Below are 26,036 nucleotides of genomic sequence, written 5' to 3'. Positions count from 1 at the left end.
CGTCACCTCTCTGCTAAACGGTGGGCAATCCGAGCTTCAAGGTGCAGCTTCAGTTTCCGTCGGTCGGCGGTCGGTAGGAAGGCTGGCGAGCAGAGGGAGGAAGGCACTGCCGGCCCTGGCAGTGCGCATCATGTCTGGGGTGGAAGACCTGGTGGCGTCTAGCGGCCAGCTAGCCTGGTCCCTGGCCCAGCAGAGCCTGAAGAGGTGGTACCAGCGGGGGGTCGTGGTCCCTTGCCGACAGCTGATGGACGCCTGGCTCCAGGTCGGAGGATGCTACCAGGTGGGGCCGACGCTAAACCGATTGATCAGAGATGAGGATGAGGATTGCTTGCTTGTTGGGGTTGGATGGGGGGGGGTGGTTTTGATTTGTTTGACTGACCGCGACGATTGGTACTTGCTTGTTGCCAGATGTGTTGGGTTGGGTTTTTTTTAACGTTCAAAATATTCATGTAGTTTGGATTCCCCCTTTCAAGCCAAGTTGAAGTTGACAATGTGTGATTTAGTGCTGACTCGGTCAGCACTAAGGGCAGGTGTGGGTGCACGTGTGGGTGTCTGTGTGTATTTTTAACAAGGGTCTGAGAGCACATATGGAGCTGATTAGAGAGAGGCATGTCCGACCGTTTGATCTCAAGTGTCCAGCTGGAAGGGGCCTTTGAAATGCCGCTCACTGTGGAAGACCTGATCAGTTTTACGGAATAGGAGGGTCCAGTTGTTTAGGTTATTTATTTTCCATTCTGGTGAAGGTTCTCGGTTTGAAGTTCAATGTTCATTGTCTACCTGTATAAGGCATCTTGCTCAATGACGCCTACATGCAGGGGTTAGACTTGTCATGCATCAGAAAAGGTTGTCTCACACTATTTCCCAGAATCCCTCTGTGGCTGTTTTTCCTCCACTTTTGAACACTTTCTGTCTTTAGCCTCTGGTGACGGTCATGTGAAAAATTAATCATAGAACCCGAAATGTTGGTTGGGATGGGGGCTGGGGAGGTGGAAGGGGAGGTTTAGCTGAAGGGTTTGTGGTATCCGTATAGGCTGGGTCCCCTGACCCCTCTGTGGGTCAAAGTGTAGGCTCGGGCGGGGGTCAGGGGTGGGGGGGGGGTCATGTGAAGGCGGTAGCATCAGAGAAGCCAGTCAAGTAATGGTGAGGGATTTTCAGGGAAAGGGCAGGACCTCCCCAATCATGGTCAGGACTTAGCGTTGACCTCCCTTTTTTAACACCATGACCTGCTCTCCAAGGAAGCCCTGCCCTCTTCAAACCACGGCTGGGCCCAGCGACGGCGCTTCACTCCTAGAGCCAGTTGGCCAGATCAGCACTATAGCTGTGGTTTCCAGGATTTTAAAAACATAGTTCTGTTTTTTGAATGAAATGCTAAAAAGGTAAATGAGTGCTGATTAAATAAACATTTGACTCATCCAGAGGATCTAACGAGCCTTTCGTGTTGTGGTATGGTTGTGATGTCACCGAGGCATTAAACAAAGAGGCATTGATTAATTGATCCAAACGAGTATTGTGCAAAGAGCCTTGGACACAATACCTTGTAAGAGACACTAGGGGTGACTGATTCATGCTGGGACAATGGTTCTTCTCTAACCGACCGCAGTAACAATTATTTGATTTAACCATCCACTCAGAATTCAGCTCTTTGTCCGTTGGTTCAGTTATTCTTCCCTCTTTTGAATATTCATTCATTCAACGGATTTGGATTTGGGCCCAATCTGCAATCTTATGCTATATGGTTTATTATGTACCCACTGTTACTATGGAGATATGGTGCTTTCATGTCCTTTTAGGAACATATACATATGGGAAAAATACCTGGGACATTGAGTCAGTATGAACGACATAGGATGTAGAAATGATGCGATTCACAGATGTCAAAGAAGTTAAAACCATATACCAAGTCAGTGCGGCGGAGACTCGAACAAGCCCTCAGATTTTCCGTTGTCTGAGGAGTAATTCATGGAACAAACGTAGAGACCTTTGTACAAAAAAAAGAAAAAGTTACAGTCATGTCTATAAAAACGACGGCCAGCTCTGTTGTTTTATGGGCCAATGTGTCGTGGCGGGGCAGCCCTTAACACCAGACCTTTGATTGAGGCCCACCCGTCCTGCGGTTGCGCTGGGCGTCAACACCCAGCCCTGTTTCCACGACCACAGAGGCACCGGGCAGGCCGCCGCGGCGGTACACACACACCATGTGGTTTCCACTCTCGCAGATGGTAGTGGATGTTCCTGATGTCTCTTCCCGTGCTGCGCCGGCAAGCACTCAGTCACCTGTTAGGCCAGGCTGTACAGCACTCTCAAGGTTTTCCGAGTTTTTCCTTTTTACTGAGAATGGGAGAAAAATGTGTTGATTTTCTTTCTGATAGTTTAATCAATTAGGAATCTCATCAAAGCAGTCCTTGAGTTTTTAAATTTGTTTTATGAGAAGACACTAAGACACTTTTCGTTATCTGTCTGCTTATCCTATTTAAAAAAAAAAAAGTTAGTGATGAAAATCAATGAGTTTGACATAATGTGTGCGTTATTGTTAAGATAAAACAAATTTTGTTGGAAAATATCCCCATGAAATCACAAGGTATTCCAATTACTTCAACCATTCACTCTTCTGAGCCGAATGATACGTAAGCACCCAACAAACCAGGGGTACACTCTCAAAGGGGCTCCACAGGCTGACATTCTGGGACACCACCCACTAGGCAAAGTTGCCCTGTACCGTACTCAACGATTGACCCCCCCCCCCCCCCTTGTGCTGCTGACCTGAGCTCACCCAAGGCAATCTCAACTGGGCCTGAGTACGGTTGCCTCTTGTACATACGTATGCGTATGCACGTGTCTGCTCATCAGTATCTGTACCCCGTGGCATGAGCACAACTCACCGAAGTGTGCTGAGGCCAGGAATTGAACTGTACTTGAGTACGCGTGCAGCGGCTCACACTAGCCAAACGATGTAGACTTTAGGGGGCAAACGTACTCGGGCACGGTACAGATGCCCCCCCTGTGTGAGTGCACCCTCAGCCCTATTGGAGGGGAGCCACAGGGGCTTCTGTAGCTCCAAACCCTAATGAAAGCGTCTCTTTCTGCAGATGACGGAAGGCCGCCTGTGCCAGATCCACCTGCTGGACGACAGGAACCTGGAGCTGCTGGTACAGGTAGGAGACCGCACATGCATACTTCCTATTGGTCAGGTTGTTATATGTCTGTGATGCATCAGAGTCATTTCAGGGTAGGAATGATGTTTGGTTGCATAGCAGGTTACACTGTACATGTGAAGACGTGGTCGATAGGATCGACACATAATTATTTTAAAATCCTTTTTTTCGTCTTTTTCCAGCCCAAGCTCCTGTCCCGCGAGCTCCTAGATTTGGTGTCTTCACATTTTAACCTCAAAGAAAAGGAGTACTTTGGGTTAAGCTTCATCGACGACACGTGAGTGCATTTATAGTCTGCTTTACACGCTAACATCGGACAGCAAGTTAGTTATCGTGGCATATTTGCAGCCTTGCTGTGTCATAGTTTGTGTTGATAGACTTACTAGTACACATCCTTTCAAACCCTGTTTCAAAATGGTCAGGCCTACTTCATGCTAATTAATAATGTAAAATAGAGGATATATGCTTGGTAGAAGGCAATTGGCTGCATGCCACGAGCGACCATCTTGGTTGTAAATGCTTGCAGAGTGGGGGAATAATGCCCATAGACATCAACATCAAGATAACTTGACTATCTCTCCTCAGTGGTCAGAACAACTGGCTGCAGTTTGAACGTAGAGTCCTTGACCATGACTTTAACAAGAAGAGTGGCCCTTTGGAACTGCGCTTCCTGGTCAGGTAAGGTCTCTAACAGCAGGATTATGGGGTTTGTGGATCACAGTGTCAAATTACAATGCCTTCCGCCATTTTGGAAGCATATGGGCATCGGGATTGGCTATTATGTTGGCAGTAATTTTTTTGTTGGTCATGTTTTAGTAATGCATTGTGAAATGAATTGCCATTATGAGGAAAAATTGTTGTATTTGACACTGCCACAGTGTTTCATTAGCATAGGCCATAGGCCATTTATTGTGATTTAGGATTTTACAATATTACTACTCCCTTGAGTCCTCTCAAAATCCACAAAATCTCTCATGATGCATTCTGATGTACCCGCCCTATAGTAAAATAATGCCACTCTCTTGAAATACCCCCTTTGTTTACAATCATACAACCTTCTAACTGAATAAATTAATAATACGATATGGTTAAAAATAAGTTGATGAATGCCTAGAAGTTTTCTTTTACTTTTGAAATGGTAACTGTCATGATTTGATAGGGAGATTGCTGGGGCAATAGTAAGTCGTGTCCAGAAGGTGGCAGCATTCAACAATGTTTTAGTTATCTTCACAAGGCTATAATTGGCTTACGATGCTCTATCAACACAGGCTTAGATTTGAAGTATATTTTTTGTTGACAGATTCTACATCGAGAAGATTACATTCTTGAAAGACAATACAACGGTGGAGCTATTCTATCTGAATGCTAAATCTGCTGTGTGTAATGTAAGTCTTTGAGCGTCTTTTAAATATTATTATGTTCATATTATGTTCTTTAGAAAATATTGTACTATATGTTTCAGTTGCTCGAGAGCTCCCAATACATCTGAATCCACTGTGTGATAAAATAAACTGTACTTATCGATTCATTACTAGCTTATCAGGTTACACGTAATAGTATTTATTTGAAGGGCACATGTGGGGAGGTGAAGTGCATTTGTAAGAAAATATTGAACGCAGAGGTTATTTTATGCTTGGTCAGTCATCCTTCATTTTATGTACAGTAATCCTCTCTCACTCACCCACTCACTCACTCACTCACTCACACTCACACACAACCCTCCGAAAATGTGTAATTCAAGTATTACATGGAGCAAAGGAGGCGTGGTAGGCTACCAACCGATTTGTTTTATATGAACGCCTAAACAGGGTCTTAGCTGTGAACGTTCGTGTCAGGACCTTGAAGTCCTTTTTAAATTATAAAACCGTTCCCCTTTTAAACGTTTGTTGTCAGTGCTATTAGTAATTAATTGTGTGGTTCTAGACTGCACGCGGTCAGGCAAGTCTTTGTAGTATGTGGCAATGCAGACTTTTCGCGGGGTGGCAGACTTGTCTCCACGGGAGACGGGAGATTGTTGAACCTGCTCTCAGAATGTACCATTTTCAAAAAGGGGTGTGGTGTAGTTTAATCTATAACGTCCGACCAAACTTTGGTTTTCCACTAAACAAACTAAACATTGTTATTTTAATAGTTTACCGCTATATGGAGGATTACCTAAACCTACCTTTACACATTTAATTATTCAGCATTTTTAACCGCAACCTCAATGTCAACGACAATGGTTCAGTCGGTAACAGTGGGACGAGGTACGGCGGGGCTGAGAAGATTTCTCTCAAGTCAAGTGTTTGTGTTTCCGATGTGCTAAGCCTGATTTTCCACCTACCGTCTCTCTCTTTCTACGCCAGGAAACCATTGAAGTGGAGAGCGAACACGTTTTCAAATTAGCGGCATTGGCGTTGCAAGTAAGTACACGAGACGTGGCGCGAGTGGAAACGGCGTAATCGTGAACCCACGCGCACGGTCGAGCCATTTGAAAGCAGACGTCCACGGGACAGTCCGGTCCCGCTATTGTTAAATCAGTGTGGTTCGTTATTTCTTATCCATTGAACCCACTGGTTAAACATTTAGTAGCCCATTACATGATATTAGGACGAACTTGTCGTAGTCGGCGAGCGTTGTTTTAGTTTTAGTTTGAAAGGGTTGATGCGTGACGCTGTCGTCCCACTTGACTCATTGTGGGACTTTCTTTTTGTAGGAAGCCAAAGGAGAACACACAAGGTAAGCATCGTCTGTCCTCTCTTAACTCTCAAACTGTGACTCGTTGTTTATAGTTTATATGTGTTTATAGTGGCTCAATCTGAACCACGTAATACGTTTTCAATGTTTTTGTTTAGAAATAATGGCAGTGGAAGAAAATAGTTTTTTATGCTGAACTGTTTACTCAGTGTAAGGTTTCAAGCCATAGCTGGGCTAATCGGTAATGTTCAGCTTCATAGGTTAAGCTTTAAGTTGAACTTCCCTTAGGTTAATCATTGTCTCTGTGTTGTGCTAGAGTGACATTGAACCGAAGCCTCGGTGGTCTGGTGCTATCAACGTGTTATGGGTTTTTCTCTTGGCAACATACCTACGTTCTTCCCCAATCACTTGTGTGCTTAGGTCCGTATGGGTGTGTGTTAAGCTTTTGAGGGCTGGGAAGTGTGTGTGTGTGTGTGTGTGTGTGTGTGTGTGTGTGTGTGTGTGTGTGTGTGTGTGTGTGTGTGTGTGTGTGTGTGTGTGTGTGTGTGTGTGTGTGTGTGTGTGTGTGTGTGTGTGTGTGTGTGTGTGTACTATGTTTTGGGGGTTCTGCATGGACTGCTGGGACTCATTAATCAAGTCACCAGGAGAGATATTTATTTATATTTTATTGCTCTAAGCGATAAGAGAGTCGTGACCTTGTGATTAGAGTGTGTGGTTATTAGTTGGACCTATGTTGTCCAGAGGAGTGAAGGACGCAGACCAACGCGGCCTCTGTCCAGTAAACATAACACCTTCCTCACTGAACGACAAAGCACGGGTGCCACCATTGTACCCAAAAAGGCCTATGCGCTTTATCACAAACACAAAGCTTAGTGCTCAGTTAGGAGTTATACATGTATGGTTTGAATACCCATGCTACCTTCTTTTATTCTCAGTCACTCCAACTCACTCTCTTCCTTTTCTTCTCCTGCCTCTCTCTCTCTCTCCCTTTTCTTCTCTCACTCTCCCCAAAAAGTGAAATGCTTCTATTTCTGTTGTGTCACCCTATAATCTTTTACAAGCATGGCTGCTTTTGTGGTAATTAGTGATTGCAGATTGCTCGCTGATGCTCAGAGAACCTTCATGCACCAATATGTTTTCTGCTTTTATACCACAACGTTTAATCCTCAAGCGTAGCCTGTGTGAGTTACTTCAGTTGTGACCCCTGCAAGTTCATGTATGTAGGTGTAGGGTTGGGCTGTACTTTGTCCCGTCTATGAAAGCACAATAAAGCAAAAGCTGCCAACATATAATCTGCCAGATTTCATCCATCTGGATGGATATTCATACTACAAGTCCTATTGCTTTCTTACTGAGATACCAGAATCATCTTTTTTGACTACTAATCCTGATTCAAAACAGGATGTTCTAAAACCCTTCCCTGCTTTGTGAACCCTTTTACATTATCATTTAGGTGTGGACATTCTTTGTGGATAAGGGCAATGTTGCCTGGACATTCAGTGTTGTAACAAAGCAGTGGTAGCACAATACAGTACTACAATCTTTTTTAGTCGTACAGTTCTCAAAACGTACAATGTTCCCATGAGTATGTTCATTACTACATTATGCTATCAGACTTCTTCCTTTAGCTTTTGTCTTGCGGAAGCAGAGGGCTAGTAGTGCAGCATGTGCGTTTCCTCTGAGCCAGAGAGAGGTGAAAGGTGGAGCGCTGGGAGATACGTTGTGGAGGAGTGGATGCAGGCCTCCCTTCCGTCCAGCCGGGGCTTTGGTTGTCTGGGTGGGATGAGTCAGGCCCTAGCCATAGTGCTGTTATTACACGCGTCTTAGCACCGGGTTTTAGAACACACATAAAGCTAATGGTCACCCGTTCACGTGGTGGGTTTTACTGCTGTTTGTACTGTATAGCTTGACATTAACGCTGATGAAGAAAATGAAAGTGGTGCGTCTATCCATTAGTGCTGAACAGCCCCTTTTTTTAATCAAATTAAATACCAAACGTCGATTGCTTATAGTTTTCTTGACTGCTCGTCAGGACAAACTACTCTAATTAAGGAAATAATACTTGGCCCTGCTATGGGACTCTGCGATTATGGATGACATTTAATCAACGAAATGATGTACCGATTCACATCGAAAAAGAATCAATGGATGACTGGCCCAAAATAATATACATAAGGGGCAGGACTGTAGCGTCCACTGACTGATGTATCTGGCAGCCTTCACTTCCACTTCCTCTATTCAATGAACCCTGGGAGAGCTTCCCTCTTAATCATTACACTACCTAGTAGCCACCCACCCCGTCTCTGCCCGCTGGAACCAGCTGACGCATGCAAACGGCCCCCCACACGCTACGTGGGCACCCAGGCCATGCCAGGCCCAGGGCGGGGCGGCTCCCTGGCGCAGGAGCCCCGCCACGCGGCAGGGAGATAGCAGACGTCCTAATGAATTCCAGATTGCTGACAGGGCGGCTGTGGAGCACATTGCCCTGGCAACGCCGGGCCCCTGCACCCCCTCCCCCCATTAAAAACGTACACCATCAAACTGCCAGTGAAATGCCATGGCAGCAGAACCCACTCAACCCAACAGAGGTATCTACTGGGGGTGGGGGGCGCGGGGGAGGGGCAGTGGTCCTGTGGATTTTATTTTTTTTCTTCCAAACCATTTAGTCCCGTAAACTGGTTCCCATAACTGTATCGTCATGAGCCTTGCTTCCACATCAGCAGATGTTAAATCCCATTAGTTTCAAGGGCCCTGAGTGAAGCAGACTGCCTGCCTTCACTTTCATGAAGGTCTTGTTTGGGTCATACGACAATTGGCCCAACAGGATTTACGGTAGTTATTTTATTTATTGCTAGGGCAGTCGACCTCCTGGGAAAGGTACTGGGTTTGATCCCCATTTCCTTAGCCTAGCTTCAGGCACCTTTTAGCCAGCTGCCCCTGCCCCTATCGGCTCCTTAATGACATGTATTTGAATTCACTCTGGGTTGATATGGATAAAACATAGTAAATATTATTGGATGTTCACCGGTACCTTATGATAGTACATCACGTGCAGTACATAGCACTACACATACAGAATACACACAAGTGTATTCTGGTTCGTCTAGCCCACAGGCTTGAGTCCTGTCTGTGAGGCCTATAACTCAACTGAAGAATCATACACGACTTGTCCAGTACCTTTCACCACTAGCTCAGTCTGCCAAGAGCTGCTCAATGGGGTCTGTTCAGGCCTCTGGTGCACCTTCCGACGACCCCATAGTCAACCGTTGTTTGGCAGTAATCGTAGAACCAGATAATGCCCTCTCTCTCCCTCTGTCAGACTACCTCTCCCTCTGTCTATCTCCCTCTCTCCCTCTCCCTCTAACACACACAACACAACACCCACCATGTCAGAGAGACTCACAGTTCACTATCATAGGCCCTGGCGCGCACACACACACACACACGCGCACACGCACACATACACAGTTCACCACAGGGTGTTGGACCTATTATTGTGTTCATAAGCTCAGTGCTAAACTTTTTTCATACATCTGGCTCAATCATTGTTTAATCTGCACTGGGAAAATAACATACTATGGCTCTCTGGCTTTACATAAGATAACACTGAAGTACATAGCCTTCTGAGAACCTACCTTCAAGAACAGCACTTTCTTCTTCAACCTCATTTCAAAGAGCCATGAGTCAAAAGATAAATGAGTTTTGGCAACACATGAGTGGATCCCGTACCTAGACTTGGTGTGCACCGGTTGTCTACTAGATAAGAGAGGAGGAAGGGGAAAGAAAAATCGCCTGATGCTGCACCTTTCCCTCCGTTTTACATGTGAGTTATGGCTGTCTTGCATTAAGACATATAAATTCAAAGCACACTGTGAAAGCACAGAGACCTAGAGGGAGGGCTCTCCACTGTGGGAGGCTGGCTGGGGGTTAGCTGCGACACGTTTCTTCTGGTCACGTCGTGAGACTTTGGCCTCGCGGGAAATTTGAATATTTGTATGTAGAGGCGCATGTCATTACACAGCAATAACATGCCAGTAATCACTCTACCCCGTTGGACCCTTCTACAATTGATTAATTCATTGAGCCTTGACATTGAATAGTGTTTTGTTAACTGGTAGGGGTTAGGCGTCTTGCTAAGGGATACCTACAGGCGGCATTGGGGTTTATAACTAGAACCTTTCGGCTGGGCGTTAAAAAATCCCAACCATAAAGACTAATCTACCCCTTGATTTGCAATCAAGATACATAGATGCGCAGACAAAGACATGCATTGATGATGCAAAGCTTTGAGAGACCTGCGTACTTCACACAGAAGAGGAGCGCCCCCCAGGTCAACCAGACAGGTTACAACCCAGAGCCCCTCTGCTGGGAGGCTGCCCGGCCAGCACCAATAGCACCCTTCTGACCCGCTGTAACTCACTGTAGCTCAACGCGCCGTTAAGACGGACATGAGTTGCAGCTCTTATCCACAGTCATAACAATGCCTTCAAGGTACCGCCTGGTCCATCTGCAATGCATGCATTTATTGTTCTTGTTTTTCTCTGTTCCTCTCCAGCTCTGAGACCGCCAGGGAAGACCTGAAGCAGCTCACCCTCCTGCCCACCAGAGTCCTGAGGGAACACCCGTCGCTGACCTACTGGTGAGACCCATCATATGCACCCCATCTGCTCCCCTCGGAGCAGACCAACACATGCATTGGTGTGGGGGGGAGGGTTGGTCAACTAATCCTTGGGATTACACGGCCCCCCCGTAGATACCCCTGGGTCACCCAAGACCACCCTTGCCACACCCCCTGACCGACCCCCAAGCACTAAGTGGCGTTGATGGTCGTTAACACCTGGTTGCACAAAGCAATTTGTGAGGCTGCAGGCCGTGAGGTGTGCAGGGCGAGAGGGGTTTAGTCTCTGGTGGGGCGTCTAATTAACCCTCATGCTTTGATAATTAAGTTTAGCCCCTCAACGCCCTGGCCTACATAAGGAAGGTGCATAAACCCTGCCCATCTGAAAAATATCTCTATATTCTGCGCTTACCCCTGCCCTTCTTACATTATTCCTAAACTTTGTCTAAGGCCCATCGCAACATGTTAAAACACAACCCTTCAAATCAATAGGCAGTTTATTATAGTATGTCCTTTTGTGTGCATGTGTGTTTGCGTGTGTGTGTGTGCGCATGTGTGTGTACGCGCTTTGCCTCACGGTCTACCACCCATGCTGCAGTGAGTCTGCAATCCCTGCAGCCCTGTTAAAAGGAGCGATTACTGCGTGTCTGTCTGTCTGTGTGTTTGTGTGTCTGTGAGCACGAAAGAGAGAGTGAGCCAGAGAGCGATGGAGAGGGCAGTGAGTGCCATCGGCGGGCCAGGATGTATTTTCTGCATGAGCAGACAGAGTGGAGTTTTGGGAGGCCCGTCCCACACATTTTTTGTGGGGGCAGCGAGGCCCTTGATGGATTATTCATTTAAAAGTCTTATCTTTTCCATTGCAGCGAGGACCGAGTTATTGAACATTACAAGAAACTGCAAGGAGTGAGCAGAGGAGGGGCCATTGTTCAGTAAGTCAAAAGTTGCATTCCAGCTTTTGAGTAAGAATGGATTGTGATCGACCAGCCTGTTCCCGAGTGCCTGCTTATTGTTCCTATGTAATACTCACCTTTTATCAATAGCGATTATTATTTCCTCTTCAGCTGCTCTATGCTCTAGAGGAAGAAGGCGCTCTCCACTATGCTGGGAACTCTAATTAATTAGGACAGCCCTTTTTTTAAACTGGGCAGTCAGCCAATGGGCTGGGGTGGGGGGGGGGGGGAGAGAGAGGTGCAGTCCTCTGTTATGCATGTGCTTTCTCTCAAAGCAGCCGTAACTCGAAGCAATCAGAGGTCGAGTCGATCAATGTACCCCCCCCCCCTCGCCCCTCTGTCTCTTGTGCGGCCACTGAAACAAATTGATGGGCGGGCTACTGTAAAACCGCTGTACTCTATGAATGGGCTGTGGCTTAAAACCCCCTCAACCCGCCGTGTTGGCCACTGGCTGACAGTGATGAAGTGTTTGACCGGCAGCATGGCCGCTAATGTCTGCCATTCTTCCTGAAGGTATCTGGCCCTGGTGGAGTCCCTGCCGACATATGGAGTCCATTACTACCCTGTGAAGGTGAGCGAGGCGGCTGGGGTCGTACAGTAGCTTAACCTTGCTCTAGCAGCTTTCAACATGCCCCGTGCTCTTCGTCTACTCCCATGTTACCAATGCATAAACGCTGACAGTATTGTACTGAAACACTCACACTGGGCCCTGCAGTGTATTTTTTGTTTGCAGTTTTATTGTGTGATAAAACTGTCCATGTCTAAGCCGGTGACATATGGTTATCAAAGCTACACGTGAACGGAGATATTTTGTGACTGTTAAACCTAGCTAACCCTTACCCTCGTCAAAACAACAAATGAATCTAGATTGTTCTTATAACATGTAAACAGGGCAGATCCAGGATGAAAGACATCTTAATGGGAAGGCTTTCAAATATAGGTTTATAGTTTATAGTTCAGTTGGCCACAACTGAGGGTAACCTCCTCCTTTGTCTTCTTGGCCACCACATCTAACCTGACTCTCCCTTACCTGGACTCATTAAAGCCCGGTGTCTGATGAGATCAAACAGAGGCATTAAAAATGACTCCGCCTGGCTGCACAGGGCCTTTTTTAAGGCTTCTTGAACGCATTTGATCTCCCCTTGTGTTGCTCATGCTCAGAGCATAATGGGGTAATTGCATTGGAAACAACCCCATTTTCTTTTCCCCAGCCCCTTGCAATAAACCCTCTTAACGGTGTGTGTGTGTGTGTGTGTGTGTGTGTGTGTGTGTGTGTGTGTGTGTGTGTGTGTGTGTGTGTGTGTGTGTGTGTGTGTGTGTGTGTGTGTGTGTGTGTGTGTGTGTGTGTGTGTGTGTGTGTGTGTGTGTGTGTGTGTTCCCACTCCTCCCTACAGGACAAGCAGGGGATACCCTGGTGGCTCGGGGTCAGCTACAAAGGCATCGGCCAGTTCGACTTGCAGGACAAATTAAAACCCCGAAAAGTAAGTCCCACTGACGCACCCCCCCCTGCATCGACACTTGATTTCAGTGTTTTGTTCTCATTCACATAGTTCCCTCTGTGCTTAATAGGAGTTTCAGTGTGGTTTTCTTGGCAAAATATTTGCAGGAGGAGGCGATCAACCTTGTGTGTGTGTGTGTGTGTGTGTGCTTCAGTTAGATAACGTACAAGTGCTCTTTTAATGCGAGGTTCCCTCGGCTGGTTAATAATCCACCAAACTGTAAATAGTGGTTTGAAAAGTTAAAGCCCAATCAAGCAGAGCTCTATGGGAGCGATGGGAAACGTACAGAATCAAGGTTACTCACACAGCTCTAACAAGACCAGACCCTGAGCTCCTGACAGCCCAGGAGCTCTTATCCCAGTTTATGACTACACACACGCACAGGTTGTCACAACACAGGCTTATTAGTCACTTTCGATAGCAGCCCAATTCCAGTCCTTATTCCCTGTGACTATCTACATGACTGCTACTCTACTACTCCCTTCCTACCTGTTCCACATGGCAGAGTGCTGCTATGGACAAAGCTGGGTGTGGTGTCACACCAAATTCCACAGCATTAATGAGCCTGGCTCACTACAAATTAAAACCCTGGTTGGTGACTCTTTCTCTCTCACTCTGGATTGGAAGGTGTAATTATAGCAGGAGGGCCTTGGTTGGGTATTGTGCCAGTCAGGGATCATGATGGTGGGTTGAGTTTGTGTGATCTCGGGGCTGTGGTGGTTGGAGAACACACACACACACACACACACACACACACACACACACACACACACACACACACACACACACACACACACACACACACACACACACACACACACACACACACACACACACACACACACACACACACACACACAGGGTGATTTTCCTCTGTAAGGGAGGAGGGAAAGACCAGCAATTTTTATTGCCTTTTCCTTTGTAGCTGTAACTCTTGTTATGATTAGCACAACAATAACTTAGGCTTCCAGAGAGTGAGAGAGAAGACCTCTATCATCTGTTGGATAGTGATAGTGCTCTTCACCCACGCCCCTTTACTCCTCCTACCCCCTCCCTAGCATACTATTATCATTATGCAAAGCTGCTTTCTACTTTGTGGGAGAGAGAGAGAGAGAGGGAGAGAGAGACCCGAGTGTCTGTGCACGCTTTCAAGAAGTGCAGTCTTGCCAGGGCGCATCTTGTTGCCTTTTGAGCCAAGGCCTCTCATTCTATTTCTCACACCCTCTGCCTCTTTCTTTCTTGAGCTGAACTTCTCATTGGAGTTGACGCTGGGTGAATGTGGTTACGATAAGCCTCGACCTCTCATTATCTTCCACTCTGTGCATGTCAGTTTCATCACCACTTAATGAATGGTTCCGAAGTCTGAAAAGGCCCGTCCCTCCCCTGTTGTGTGGAGGAGAGGCGGGGACTTGTGTGAGAATCTGAGCACCCTGTCATTTTCATTATTTACCAGTGCAACATCTTAAGGACACTGTCAGCAAAGACTAATGGGAATAGATGATGATGTAGAGTGATTTTATTTTGCGACAGAGCTCTGTCTTGACGGATGGACTGTCCCGTGGACGGCGGTGAATTGTAGCCCAGTTATGATATTGTGCTTCTAGCACGAAGCGTGTAGAATGCAAAGGTCCTGTCAAGTCTTTACATTGCAGTTTGAATCCATGTGTGTTGAATTCTCGTGGTCTGTATTCCTCTGTGGAGCTGCTTGGCACCCTGACAGCCCCTCTCCCAGTGAGCTCTTTATGGCTGCACGCTGATCTACGTCTATAAAATGAGATGAGGCATTAGAACCAAAATAAATCTCCTTCAATATGGATTCAGTGTTTCACCATGAGGGGCCCGGTGGTGAATGAATGATTAAAGATGTGTTTTCTTTGCAATAAACGGCTTCAGTGTAATCTGTTCATTCCATTCATATTCCACGTGGTGGACGCTTTCACCCCCCTAGCATCTTACGAGAGCGTGAACGATTCCTTAAAGGACAGCTCAGTGAGTGAGTATTTACCCAGTATTAACTCCAGCACGGTCCCAGAAAGAAGATGACGCACGGACCAGACGTCAGTCTTATGACGAGTCCAAATACAAGCAGCCGCCTCATGCCACTTCTGTACACACCACTCGCCGTCCTCGAGTCGTCCACTTGCACACAGCGCCTGGGCCAACCGGCAGCTGGCGTGGGGGGGAGCAGGGCGGGGCACTGGCCTGTACAGGCAGTGTGAGTCACAACCCACAGTTTATATCATGAGGGAAGATCCACAGATCCGCTGGGGGCGATCTTAAGAGTTTGCATGGCAAATGAATCTCAACGTTCTGAGGGCATATGAAACCACTGGTATTTCTTCATTGGCTCCTCCCTGCAATACAGAGGATGGAAGACACTGAGGGCGCATTCACACTACATGTGTCCGTCGACAGATCTCATTGACTTTGCATGGGACTCTCTCAAAATGCATGGTGGGTCTATCCATTCTGTCGGCTCTGTGGCCTGCGTCAAAAAGTTGAGCATTTTCCAACTTTTCAGGCAGCGACGGATCCGTCGGTCATGAGATTGCGTTATGCAAATATACGCAAGTACACTGTCCAATGAAATCTATTCCATTTTTTTTATTTTCGAAAGGTTCTTACCCTTTTGTCTATAGTCTGCGATGGCTTCATCATTCGGTGTTAGCCGTAGTAATCTATTGGGCCATTTCCCATAGAATGAAGGCGACACATGACACCGTTGCCTTTGAGGTGTGTTTCATCCCAGGCATACTTTAGAGATGGCCTCATCAGCCACCAGGCTGTTAATGGTTTCACGTTTCCTCTCAAAAAAGTGTTGAGATCCCTAATTTTAGAGCCAAATGAAATTAGAGTCATTTAGCCATCATTAGGATGTAAATTGTGAAAGTATCACACCAGTGTGGGTGATACTATGGGGTGCCAAGTGGAGGATGCGACTGCTCCTGCCGGCTCCCATTGTTTGTTAATTACTACGTTCGCCACGATCCCAGCCTGACTCGTTGGCCGGTGAATAGATTACAGCTGCACCACAGCATGGTGCAGCTGTAATCTTTTCACTGGCCAACGACTGCTATGGGTAAGCTAGAAACCATTTGTAGTGGACCTGGAGGATTCCTGAGATGGTCCACCTTTATCTTTACCGTGGAGACCGGGGAACATTTGTCACCCGCGGCTGGGCTGTCTCCTAGGGTCGGAGAAGGGGCCACAGCCGTGTATTTGGTCAAAAGATCCACAAGCAGAGCCAGTGAAGGATGGGCTGCATTCCTGGCAACAACTACAAAAAGAGTAATGCAGTGCAGCCAGCTTTTAAGGTCTTTCCAACCCGCCGGTGGAAATGAATGACTTTGGCTTTCGTAGGGCGGTGTAAGATTCCTTCCAGGCCAGGTGAGCTCCTGGGTGTACTGGGATTGCCGAGGCCGAGAGCCGTCCCCACAGGGGGGGGGGGGGGGGGCAGAGCGTCATGGCCACATTAGCCCCTGACATTAATGGTTAGACCAAAACAGCAGATTCCTTAGATGTTTTCACTGGGAGCGGCTGAACGGCCAGTGTTGAGGGTCCCTATAAACACCGGGGGGGGGGTGGGGGGGTCTTTCAATACAAATCAGTGGAGAGAAAAAAATAGCCAAAATGGAGTCATGTTTGAGCAGTGGATGTTTGCCCCTGGCCTAGAACCGGAGAGGCAGGAGGAGGAGTCAAGCGTCACTTCCAGGTAGAGACAATACTAGAACCTGCCCAGCTGGTTTGACTGAAAGGGAAGTAACTACCATTGCGCCAGTTATCAGAAAGACGTGTACAATGTGTGTGGTGAAGTTAGGGAAGGAAAGAGACAACCTGTGAAGGCTGACTAACTTATTTAGAATTGGATAAATAAGGAGGAGCTACTAAAGTGGATTGAGTCATCCAGTAAGAAGAGCACCATAGAGATAGTTGGAAAGAATATGAGAGAGAGATTGCCGGATAGAGCTGTGATGACAGCATGAGGTGTGTGTGATGTCAGAGGGAGGGGCCTGAGCGGGGGCGGCCCCAACTCAGCTGAAACTCTTGCAACACCTATCTGCCTGCCTGAGAACAGACAAGAGGGAGTATTGTTCTGAGGAGCTGCTGCTGCCCGCTGGGAAACTCTAGCCAGAGGATTCAATACCAAACCCACCGACTACCCCCCGGGGTTTGATAAGAACAGAAGAGGGGGGAGGATCATTATTATTTTCTGGTAAGCACCTCCATTTTGTTCACTTTCACCTGCTGTGGTCTGTTGAGCTTTTCATAAGGATCGTAGTATTATTCCTGAGGAGTTTTTTTTTGTTAGTGTTTGAATGAGGATTTGCTTGGTGCAGTTGACCAGGGGCGGCACTTCCACCGAGTTTAAGAGAGGGACACGCCGTGAGAGTGTTCATTGATGTGAGAACGGCGAGCTATGGTAAAAGGAGAATCACCTGGAATGCTGCCTTCTGGACGGTGTGATGTGTGTGTTCCTTTTTTCTTATTCTCTTTTTCATCTCCACACAATTGGATTAAGGGAGACTGAGCCATTCACAGGCAAACTGCTCCAAATTCCTTTGCTCTTGTGCCCGGTGTCAGAGGAGCAGATGTTTCATCCTGCTCAGAAATAGAAAGGGAGACAGAGAGAGAAGAAGAAAGCGTTCCCTTGGCTCATGTGTGGCGTTCTCCTTACCCCAGGGCATATTGAAGTGTTTCAGACCAGTCTACTCTCTGCTCCCTGCACTTGGGGCATTAGTCATAATTGCCCCTCTGTAAGCCTGACCTTACACCTGACTGGCTGGCCGGCCAGCTGGGTCCCAGTGTGCAGCAGTTTAAAGTTGCTGTGAGTCCTGCTGTTGTTTTTTGTTGTCGTCGTGAATGTGTGTGTGTCTGGTGGTTGTTACAGCACAAGCTTGTAGTCTGAGGTCTGCCTCATTATAAAGTGCTGCAGCTGCAGCCCAGAAAAGAGGCTTGCTGTTTTACTACCTTTCTCTGCTTTTCAATCTGTCTTTGAGTAATAGATGGCTCTCTGTGTATCTCATGCTTTTTTGCAGTAAAAGCTAATAGGATTCTTTACCGCAATGTGTGTATCAAAGCTAATTTGTGCACTCATTCACACTTAAGCAAACATAGCGTCATAGTCATCGTCTTTTCTGTACATAGACCTGGGTTCTCATTGTGTACTCGGTGTGTGTGTGCCCTCTTTTCTCTTTCTCTCTGTCTACAGTTATTTCAGTGGAAGCAGCTGGAGAACCTGTATTTTCGTGAGAAGAAGTTTGCAGTGGAAGTGAATGACCCTCACAGGTCAGAGAAGTCAAATCCCTTTCGTCATTAAACCCAGGCTATATGCCCCCCCCCCCCCCCCATCCTACTTTACAAATGCTCCTTTTTTTAGCCTGCGCTGTTCTTCAACAAAAGCCCTTCTCCGACTGAAGGATACCAGCAGCCTAATTTAGGGCACTGTGTTAACACATTTAGCTTGTCAAACGATGCTGATGCATCTATTGCTGGTCTTAACGCTTAACCCTCCATAGATACTTAATACTTAACCCTTAACTAAACTGTAATTAAAAGTCATTGATCCAAAGCAAGCTCAGTTTAGCTGCTCCTATTCTTCTCATTGTTTTCATCCATACTCTTTGTGACACTTGCAAACCACACGCATGTCATTGTGGTCCTAAGAGTTGCAGTGATGCTGTGGCTCATGGCCGTGTTCCTCTCTCCTGTTTGGGCTCTCCAGGCGCACAGTGACGAAGCGCACCTTCGGCCAGGCAGGGCTGGTCATCCACACCTGGTATGCCAGCCACTCTCTGATCAAGACTATCTGGGGGATGGCTATAAGTCAGCACCAGTTCTACCTGGACAGGAAACAGAGCAAAGTGAGTCACGCTTTCTCCCTCCATCTCCCTCCCTCTGTTTCCACGCTCTCGGCTCTTCCAGACTCAGTCCCTCCTTCCATTTATTCTTTTGATCTGTGTTGATACAGCCCTCTCTCAAGTATTGGGCCACGTCATAATTGTGTTACTATATCAACCTGCCCACTGTAAACAGACCAGCATGCATGCATGGTTGACATGGTTAAACACTCACACACCCCCTGACGCTGATCATGGGGTCTATTACACACCATGAGTGGCTCATGATGAGCCATCCGTTCTGGACCACGGTTTTTGGCTGCAGTGGAGGCTGGAGCTGTTCAGACTCCGCCTCTCTCTCTCTCTCTCTCTCTGTCGGAGGCAGATGGCACATCCATCCACACCGCCACCGCCCCTAGATTAATGAGGAAGCCGTGCGCGGCAAGCGCTGAGCATTCAAATGGGTCTTCCCCGTATCGCAGTGCGACACCATTAAGATGAAATACCGACCCGGCCGCCTCCGCTTCACTGATTACCCCCCCCCCCTACCCCTCACCTTACTCATTCCCTCTCTCCCTCCCATTCTGTCTCTGTCTTTGCTGGCCCAGGCAAAGCTTACGGCCACAAGAAGTTCAGGAGACATCGCCATGGACCTGACGGAGATCTCTGTACCGAGAATCAGGAAAATGACTAGCACCGAGACGCGGGACCAGCTCATCATGGCCAGCAACGGCAGCCTGATATCAGCCGGTAAGCAGGCCAGAAAGAGCTACCTGACCTTCTGTTAGTAGTCTGGGGAGTGAAGGACCCGCCATCACGCTCGTTGTCATCCAGCTGACTCATTGTCTTCTGCAGGTTCAGTCGACTCTGAGATCATCGAGGAACGTAAGAAAGAGAAGATTTCTGATCTGAAGAAGAAGGAGAAGGATCTGGAAGACAAGCTGGCCAAGAAGATGGAGGAGCTGAAGAATGTCTGCATGAGAGAAGCCGTGAGTTTGTTGCCATGGACGCGTTCGTTGTTGTCGGTGCACCGTTAGCTTTGCCAATGTCCCCGTCTGGCTCCTTATGGTGTGTTTGGTTTGAAGGAGCTCACGGGACAGCTGCCCAAGGAATACCCTCTGGGGGCCGGGGAGAAAGCCCCACCCATAAGGAGACGCGTGGGGACGGCCTTCAAGCTGGAGGACCCTTCCCTCTACGACAAGGTGCGTGTGGTCATTGATTTGTAAACGTCCCTTTCACCGTCTTCTTCTTTTTTACCACTTGGGACACTTTCTGCCACAGATTGATTCAATCAGTAGAATTGCAGCTGCTTAACATCTAACAATAATATAATAGTTCTGGATCCATCCACCCAGTCTTTCTAGATCGATTGGTATCAATGTGCATCCAGAGGGTATGATTAAGTGGATAACATGGACTAACAACAAATATACACCAGGACCCGCACCTGAGGAACCTGGAGAGCCGCTTCGAGCTGCAGCAGAAGTTCGTGGAGGCCTCCATGAAGCTGGCCAGCGAGGAAGACCTGGCCAAGACGGTGAAGAAGAAGCGGAAGAACAACTACCTGGACGCCATGAGGATGCTGCAGAACATGGAGGACGAGATCAACGCCTACCGCAAGACGATGGGCCAGAAGCCTACCCAGAGGGCCTCGCTGATTATGGCTGGTAGGCAGAGGCTTTCCACCGTGGCTCTAAATGCTAGCTGTAAAGCTACCCGTGAGGCTGGTGTCAGTTCCCCTCACGCAGCTAGCATCACGAGGAGCTCGCTGGTACATTTAGTTTTTATTATGATGATGTTGATGATAACGGTATTCATACCTCAATGGGGGAACAAATAATGGGTTTAACAGTATACTTACTACTATGATGGATGGCCATGGATATAATTATGTTGTCATTTTAGTATTTCATTCAGGAAATCGATCTGTCACACAGTGTTTTGTTGAATGTGTGTACTATGGGGGCGTTATGAAGTTGTTCCTCTCTGCCCTTCTCAGAAGATTCCAACCCTTCAGAGCTCAGCTCGCTGTCGGACAGCCTCACTCTGGACGACGGTGCGTACTGAGCCTCCAGCCTTCGGTGTACTGCAGTGTCTCCCTTTACCTTGGGAGGTCGATTGCATTGGTTTTGCTTTTTTTAATGTGCCTCGAGATTTGTCCCTTTTTATTTATTTTTCTATTTTAAAGTCACCCCTTATTCTGCGCCACGGCCCGCTGTGTAGCGGAGCGGTGTTAAATGAGCCGACCCCGGGTCACAGCAGTAGTACAAACACGAGGCAGCACCGCTGCATTCTGCAGCACTTCCACCGGCTTTCAGTTGAGAGCTCACGTGTTTGGAGCATACTGCCACCTTCACGCGTTGCTGCTTTGGACCGTGGTGCTAATGTACAGCAGGGTTTGAGCTGCACTGCTACAACAGTGCACCTCTTGGTTTATTTCACACCATGTCACCGTTTTCGGGAACTTCTGCGTTAACGTGTGAACCTTTTCATTTACTGCACAGCATGGCTTCAGATGTACTTCACAAGATGTTTATTGGTTTCTGTTTTTTTAAAAGGAAACCTTTTTATTTTGTCATTTTTAGAACTATCTTACTTTTGTGAACCAAATTGACGTCTGATTGGTCAATATTAAAGCCGCCCGCCCGCAGGTTTCCTCCAGAGTTGGAGTTGACTCTGGTGCTGTGTGTTCCCCTCCAGACGATGAGCTGGGGTCCCAGAGGCTGCGCTCCAGGTCAGTGCAGTATTCCCCCCGGCCGCACCACGCAGACACCCTGGACATCAACTACGGCCAGGACCGCCGGGCCTCGGAACAGCCCCTAGACAACAGGTAGGACACGCAGCGCAGCCAGAGTACACACCTCTGAAGAGAGGCTGCTCATACCGGCGTTTCAGCTAACCAGCCTGTACAGACCTGCAGTGTAGCAGCACGGCTACATTCCAGCCAGCCCTCCTCGTCCTCCTCTCCTCTTCCACCTCTCCATCGTCGTCATCCCCCCCCCCCCCCTGCCCCTAGCCCCTCTGTTCCCTTATCAGCCTGAACGCGCCAGCTTTTAAAAATAGAAGGGAGGGAGCGTGTTGCTGCCTGTCAGGAGCACTAGACAGCTCCAGACGGAGGGAGAGAGAGAGAGAGGAAATGAAAACGTGGCTCTGGCGAACGTCCGTTTAGACGCCACTCTGCCTGTAAATGTTGAGATATAAGATATGCTAACGCTTCGGTGGGCTGTGGCTTGGAAGAGGGAGAATCTGTCGCATTACTCTTTAGTTCATTTTGAATGAGCTATCCTTAATGACTTTGCAGCCCCATTTTACAAGTAAAAAATTTGTAATAATATGAATGAATAATGTTCTTTTTTGGATGCCAAACAGTCCTGTTTTCATTGTTGTTGTACCCTTTGTTGTTATCTCTTGTGAGGGCTGGGGGGAGGGGAGCGTGGCCTTGGGTTTGTTGATGTGTTTGTGTATGTGTGCTCCTGGGAGACGCTGTGAAGCTCTTATCTGGTGTTCCTCAGATTGAGGTACGGCCAGCTCCAGGAGCCACTCCTCTACCCTAACCACGGGGCCTTATCAGGCCACAGCAGCCCCTACAGACCCCCTCCCCGCCAGCCCCGGGATGCCCGCAGCATGCCCCCCACCCCCGTCCTGCCCCGCAACGCCTTCAGCAGCACCCAGCTCAGGTAGGCTGCTGCCGTGAAACACACACACACACACACACACACACACACACACACACACACACACACACACACACACACACACACACACACACACACACACACACACACACACACACACACACACACACAGATGAATACATACATTTACACTCGCCCACGCATTCATTCAAATGCGAAAAGACGAACCATCATGAAGGAATATTCAGAAAGGGCTGCCATCTGGCCGGACGCTGGATCAGCCCACGCACTGCGTCTCCTGAGAGCGTGTCTGAGTCGTCGTGGGGGAGAGCCAGTCTCCAGCGCTCCGTGGAGCGCAGCCCCCCTCTGATCAACGTGTCCCGCTGTGCCCCCAGGTCTGACGACGGCCCGCAGCATTTCCGTCAGCGCAGCGGCAGCCTGGAGTCCCAGTCCAACTACCCGCCCGAGCCGGAGCCCCCCATGCCGGCCTTCGGCCAGCCCGCCCCACGCAGCACCAGCACCGACCCGCTGGACGACGGCTCCTCCTACACCAGCCAGTCCAGCGCCGAGCACAGCGGCCCCCACCACCACAGCTCCCGGGCCCCCGCGCGCCAGCGCGTCCGCGGCCGCCGCAAGGAGCTCTACGCCAACACGGGCAGCATGCCCAACCTGGCCCAGCACCACGCGCAGCCGGAGGCCCGCGCCCCGGCCTACCAGCCCCGCCCACGGCCCACCACCACCGCCTACTACGTCACGGGCTACCCCAGCTACCCCGAGCCCGAGCCCTACTACAACAACGGAGGCTATGCGTACGACAGCAACGAGATGGAGGGCCACTACAGCGTCAACCCCTCCCCCCATCAGCCCCACCACGCCTACGGACGCTATGGCGACGAGCTGGACAGCGGCATGGCGTCCGTCTCCAACCTCTACGCCACGCTGCGGCCCTCCAGGTCTCGGCCGTCGATGGCTCCGCCCCCACTCCAGCAGCACCATCCTCAGCAGCTGCAGCAACACCATCAGCTGCAGCAACACCATCAGCTGCAGCAACACCATCCGCAGCAGCAACACCATCCGCAGCAGCTGCAGCAGCACCACTATCAACAGCAGCAGCACCACCACTATCAACAGCAGCAGCAGCAGCAGCAACCCTATCAGCAGCAGCCGCCCCAGAAGACGGTGCACAAGGCCCTGGTGGCGGAGCACCTGAGGGGATGGTACCAGCGCAACACGGGCGTCAAACAGCCGGAATACGACTGCGAGTACGACCGGGGCTCCCAGCAGAGCCTGGGCTACCAGACCATGCCGGCGCCCTACGCAAGGTCCTACTCGACAGGTTAGTACGCCCCCTAACGCCCTACCGCTGAGCTGGACTGTGTATGAGCAAGCCGGGGCATCGTGGAAAGATTGGGTTTTATTGGTCCAGGACGGGATATTCGTCACGGCACAATCGTACAAATGTGAAGAAGCGTTAAAGGTCCACCATGGAAAGCCCCTCTTGTGGGTGCCGGTCAATGGGGGGGACACCTGTTGAATGGAGGCCAATGTGTGGCATTATCTTCTGTTTGTTCTTCCTTCCTCCCCATCCCTGGTCCCACAGCGTCGTGCGCAGGGAACTGGCAGGGCAACATGGGCGGTAGCATGGGCCAGTACGACGTGCACGCCCACCAGGCCTATTCCTGCAACACCACCACCGCACACTACAGCCAGCCCACGCACAGCAGGTGAGACAACACAACAAACAGCTCCTCCTTATCCAATCATAGCCTCTGGCTAATCCTCCTCCTTAGCACGCCAAGCTAAGCTAAGCACTGTTGTTGATAATCACCAAGAATGACGATGGCTTCTTTGAATATAATCCCTTTGGTTGTTGGCACGTGCCGAGTTACACTCAATCAACGTGTGTGTGTGTGTGTGTGTGTGTGGGTGGGTCTGTGTGTGTGTTTGTGTGTGTCAGTGAATTCTCAGGATTGTTATTAATGCCGGTCTGTCTGTAGAACCTGTAATACTTCCTGGAGTTATGGACTGGAAATTGAGCCGGCTCCATTTCTAGCTAACATGGCCGCCAGGATGCTGGAGGTGGGGGGTGGCGGCGTGGGGAGAGGATCTGTTTCAGCCTGCAGTCGGTTCCTCCTCGGAGCTCCCTCCTCCTCCTGTCCCTAACCGTCCAGCCGGCCCCCTGCTCTCTCTTGTAGATCCGGTGTCTGGTACAGCCCCGACGTCCAGAGGCGCTGTGCCCCTCTCCCCGCTAGCCTCTCCTCCTCCGCCTCTTCCTCTTCCTCCTCCTTCCCCACTTCCTGCTCCTCTACCTCCTCCCCCCCTGCCGGCTGTCGCTCCAGGTGGGCGACGTACAGTCCCGGGCCAAGCCCCACCTCCAGGGGGCGGGGCCTCAATAGGCCGACCCTCGCTAAGGCTAGTCTGCCATAGTAAGTAACCCGGGCAACAAGCCAGAGAGCTCCGGCTCTCCCGACGGCTTGTCTGCACAGCGGCCGCGCGGCCTGCCGCTTGAGTTGAGTTGTGCTGTTGAGTTTGCTTTGTTGATGTTATCCGAAAGTGCAGACCTGCATCGTGCTGTTCCATGTAGGACAAGGAACCTGCATGGCTTGTGCAGCAACAGAAAGATGGCTGCCTTCTTTTCTCTTCCTTGTTCTTGTCAGCTTGCCATCAAGCAGTCACATTTCTCTGTGTGTGCGAGTGTGTGTGCGTGTGTGTGTGTGAATAATAACGAGACGTACTATAGCTTCGATCTGAGATGTGATTGCTTGTACCTCCACCCCCCCCGTGTCCCGCCACTGACCCGTGCCCCTCTCGTGCACAGATACAGCCCCCCGGGGTTTGAGTGGAGACGGAGGGATATGGCCAGGTACCCTGCAGGGCCAATAGAGATGTGTGGTTCTGTTGCCTACGATACTGATACTGCCCCCCCCCAAAACCCTCCTAGCCCCATTTCCCACATCCTACATAGATAATCAGAGGCACAGCAGCAGATAAAGGGTGAGACTATTAAAAATAACCCCACATGAACACAGTGGTGATGGTGGTGTGGAAGAGAGGCCAATCGCTTTAAAAACATTACAAAAAAAGATGGACTGCCATTTCAATTTGGTCTGGTTTCCCGCCTACTTCATCGCAGGCGTTTTTGATTTGGTTTGGTTTTGGGTGTGTTGTGATTGTGGTGGTGGTGGTGGTGGTTTTGGAGCACCAGTGTGAAAGCGAGGGGAAATGTGAGCCTGCTGAACGCATTTCTGCTGTTCAAACACTTATGTTTGGACGGATGAAGTCTGTGTGCATCCGCTCTGCTGTGATTCAGAATGATTTGACACTGGGTCTCCGCTGGTCCACAGAACACGAGCTACATCGATTCTAATCAACCAATCCTCTGAGAGCTAAAGGTCAAAAGGTCTCCCTAGGCCCCAAACACACGTACCGTCCCTCCGTGTCCAACACGCGTCGTGTTCCCACCACCCAGTGTTAATTCATTCTGTCATGTGTCTATAACCAGGGCCTTCCCTGATGTCCATCACCGTGTGGTACGGTAGAATGCCTTTGAACCCTGTGTGTGTGCGTGTGTGTTCCAGGTCCTACATAGACGTCCACCAGCTGGACACCCACGCGGGCAGCCCTCTGGGCAGCCCCGCGGACCCCGAGGACCACCTGCAGTGGCACGAG

At 49.2% G+C, this 26,036-nt stretch overlaps 1 protein-coding gene across 1 annotated transcript; it reads left to right on the top strand.

The window, feature by feature from the left end:
- The first annotated feature begins 105 nt into the window (after window positions 1-105).
- Window positions 106-26,036, top strand: LOC130401715 (FERM domain-containing protein 4B-like). Its single transcript, XM_056605636.1, has 24 exons — window positions 106-280; window positions 3,087-3,152; window positions 3,335-3,429; window positions 3,738-3,830; window positions 4,453-4,537; window positions 5,498-5,554; window positions 5,848-5,870; window positions 10,384-10,467; window positions 11,310-11,375; window positions 11,910-11,967; window positions 12,791-12,877; window positions 18,105-18,181; window positions 18,618-18,756; window positions 19,341-19,482; window positions 19,588-19,721; window positions 19,818-19,934; window positions 20,171-20,399; window positions 20,732-20,788; window positions 21,433-21,562; window positions 22,245-22,409; window positions 22,763-23,703; window positions 23,968-24,091; window positions 24,563-24,793; window positions 25,946-26,036. Coding segments are annotated over exons 1-24 (3,351 nt in total). The 5' UTR covers window positions 106-130; the 3' UTR covers window positions 25,947-26,036.

The sequence above is a fragment of the Gadus chalcogrammus genome, chromosome 13 (assembly GCF_026213295.1).
Source record: "Gadus chalcogrammus isolate NIFS_2021 chromosome 13, NIFS_Gcha_1.0, whole genome shotgun sequence".
In the NCBI taxonomy this organism is placed as follows: Eukaryota; Metazoa; Chordata; class Actinopteri; order Gadiformes; family Gadidae; genus Gadus; species Gadus chalcogrammus.
This window is presented reverse-complemented; position numbering and strand designations above follow the sequence as displayed.

What these genes read in the sequence shown, in the direction of transcription:
- LOC130401715 (XM_056605636.1), top strand. Translation starts at nt 131, where the DNA reads ATGTCTGGGGTGGAAGACCTGGTGGCGTCTAGCGGCCAGCTAGCCTGG. An exon ending in GAAGTGAATGACCCTCACAG is followed by an intron (nt 18,182 to 18,617) that starts GTCAGAGAAGTC and finishes TGGGCTCTCCAG; the next exon opens with GCGCACAGTGACGAAGCGCA. An exon ending in ACCCTTCCCTCTACGACAAG is followed by an intron (nt 19,935 to 20,170) that starts GTGCGTGTGGTC and finishes AATATACACCAG; the next exon opens with GACCCGCACCTGAGGAACCT.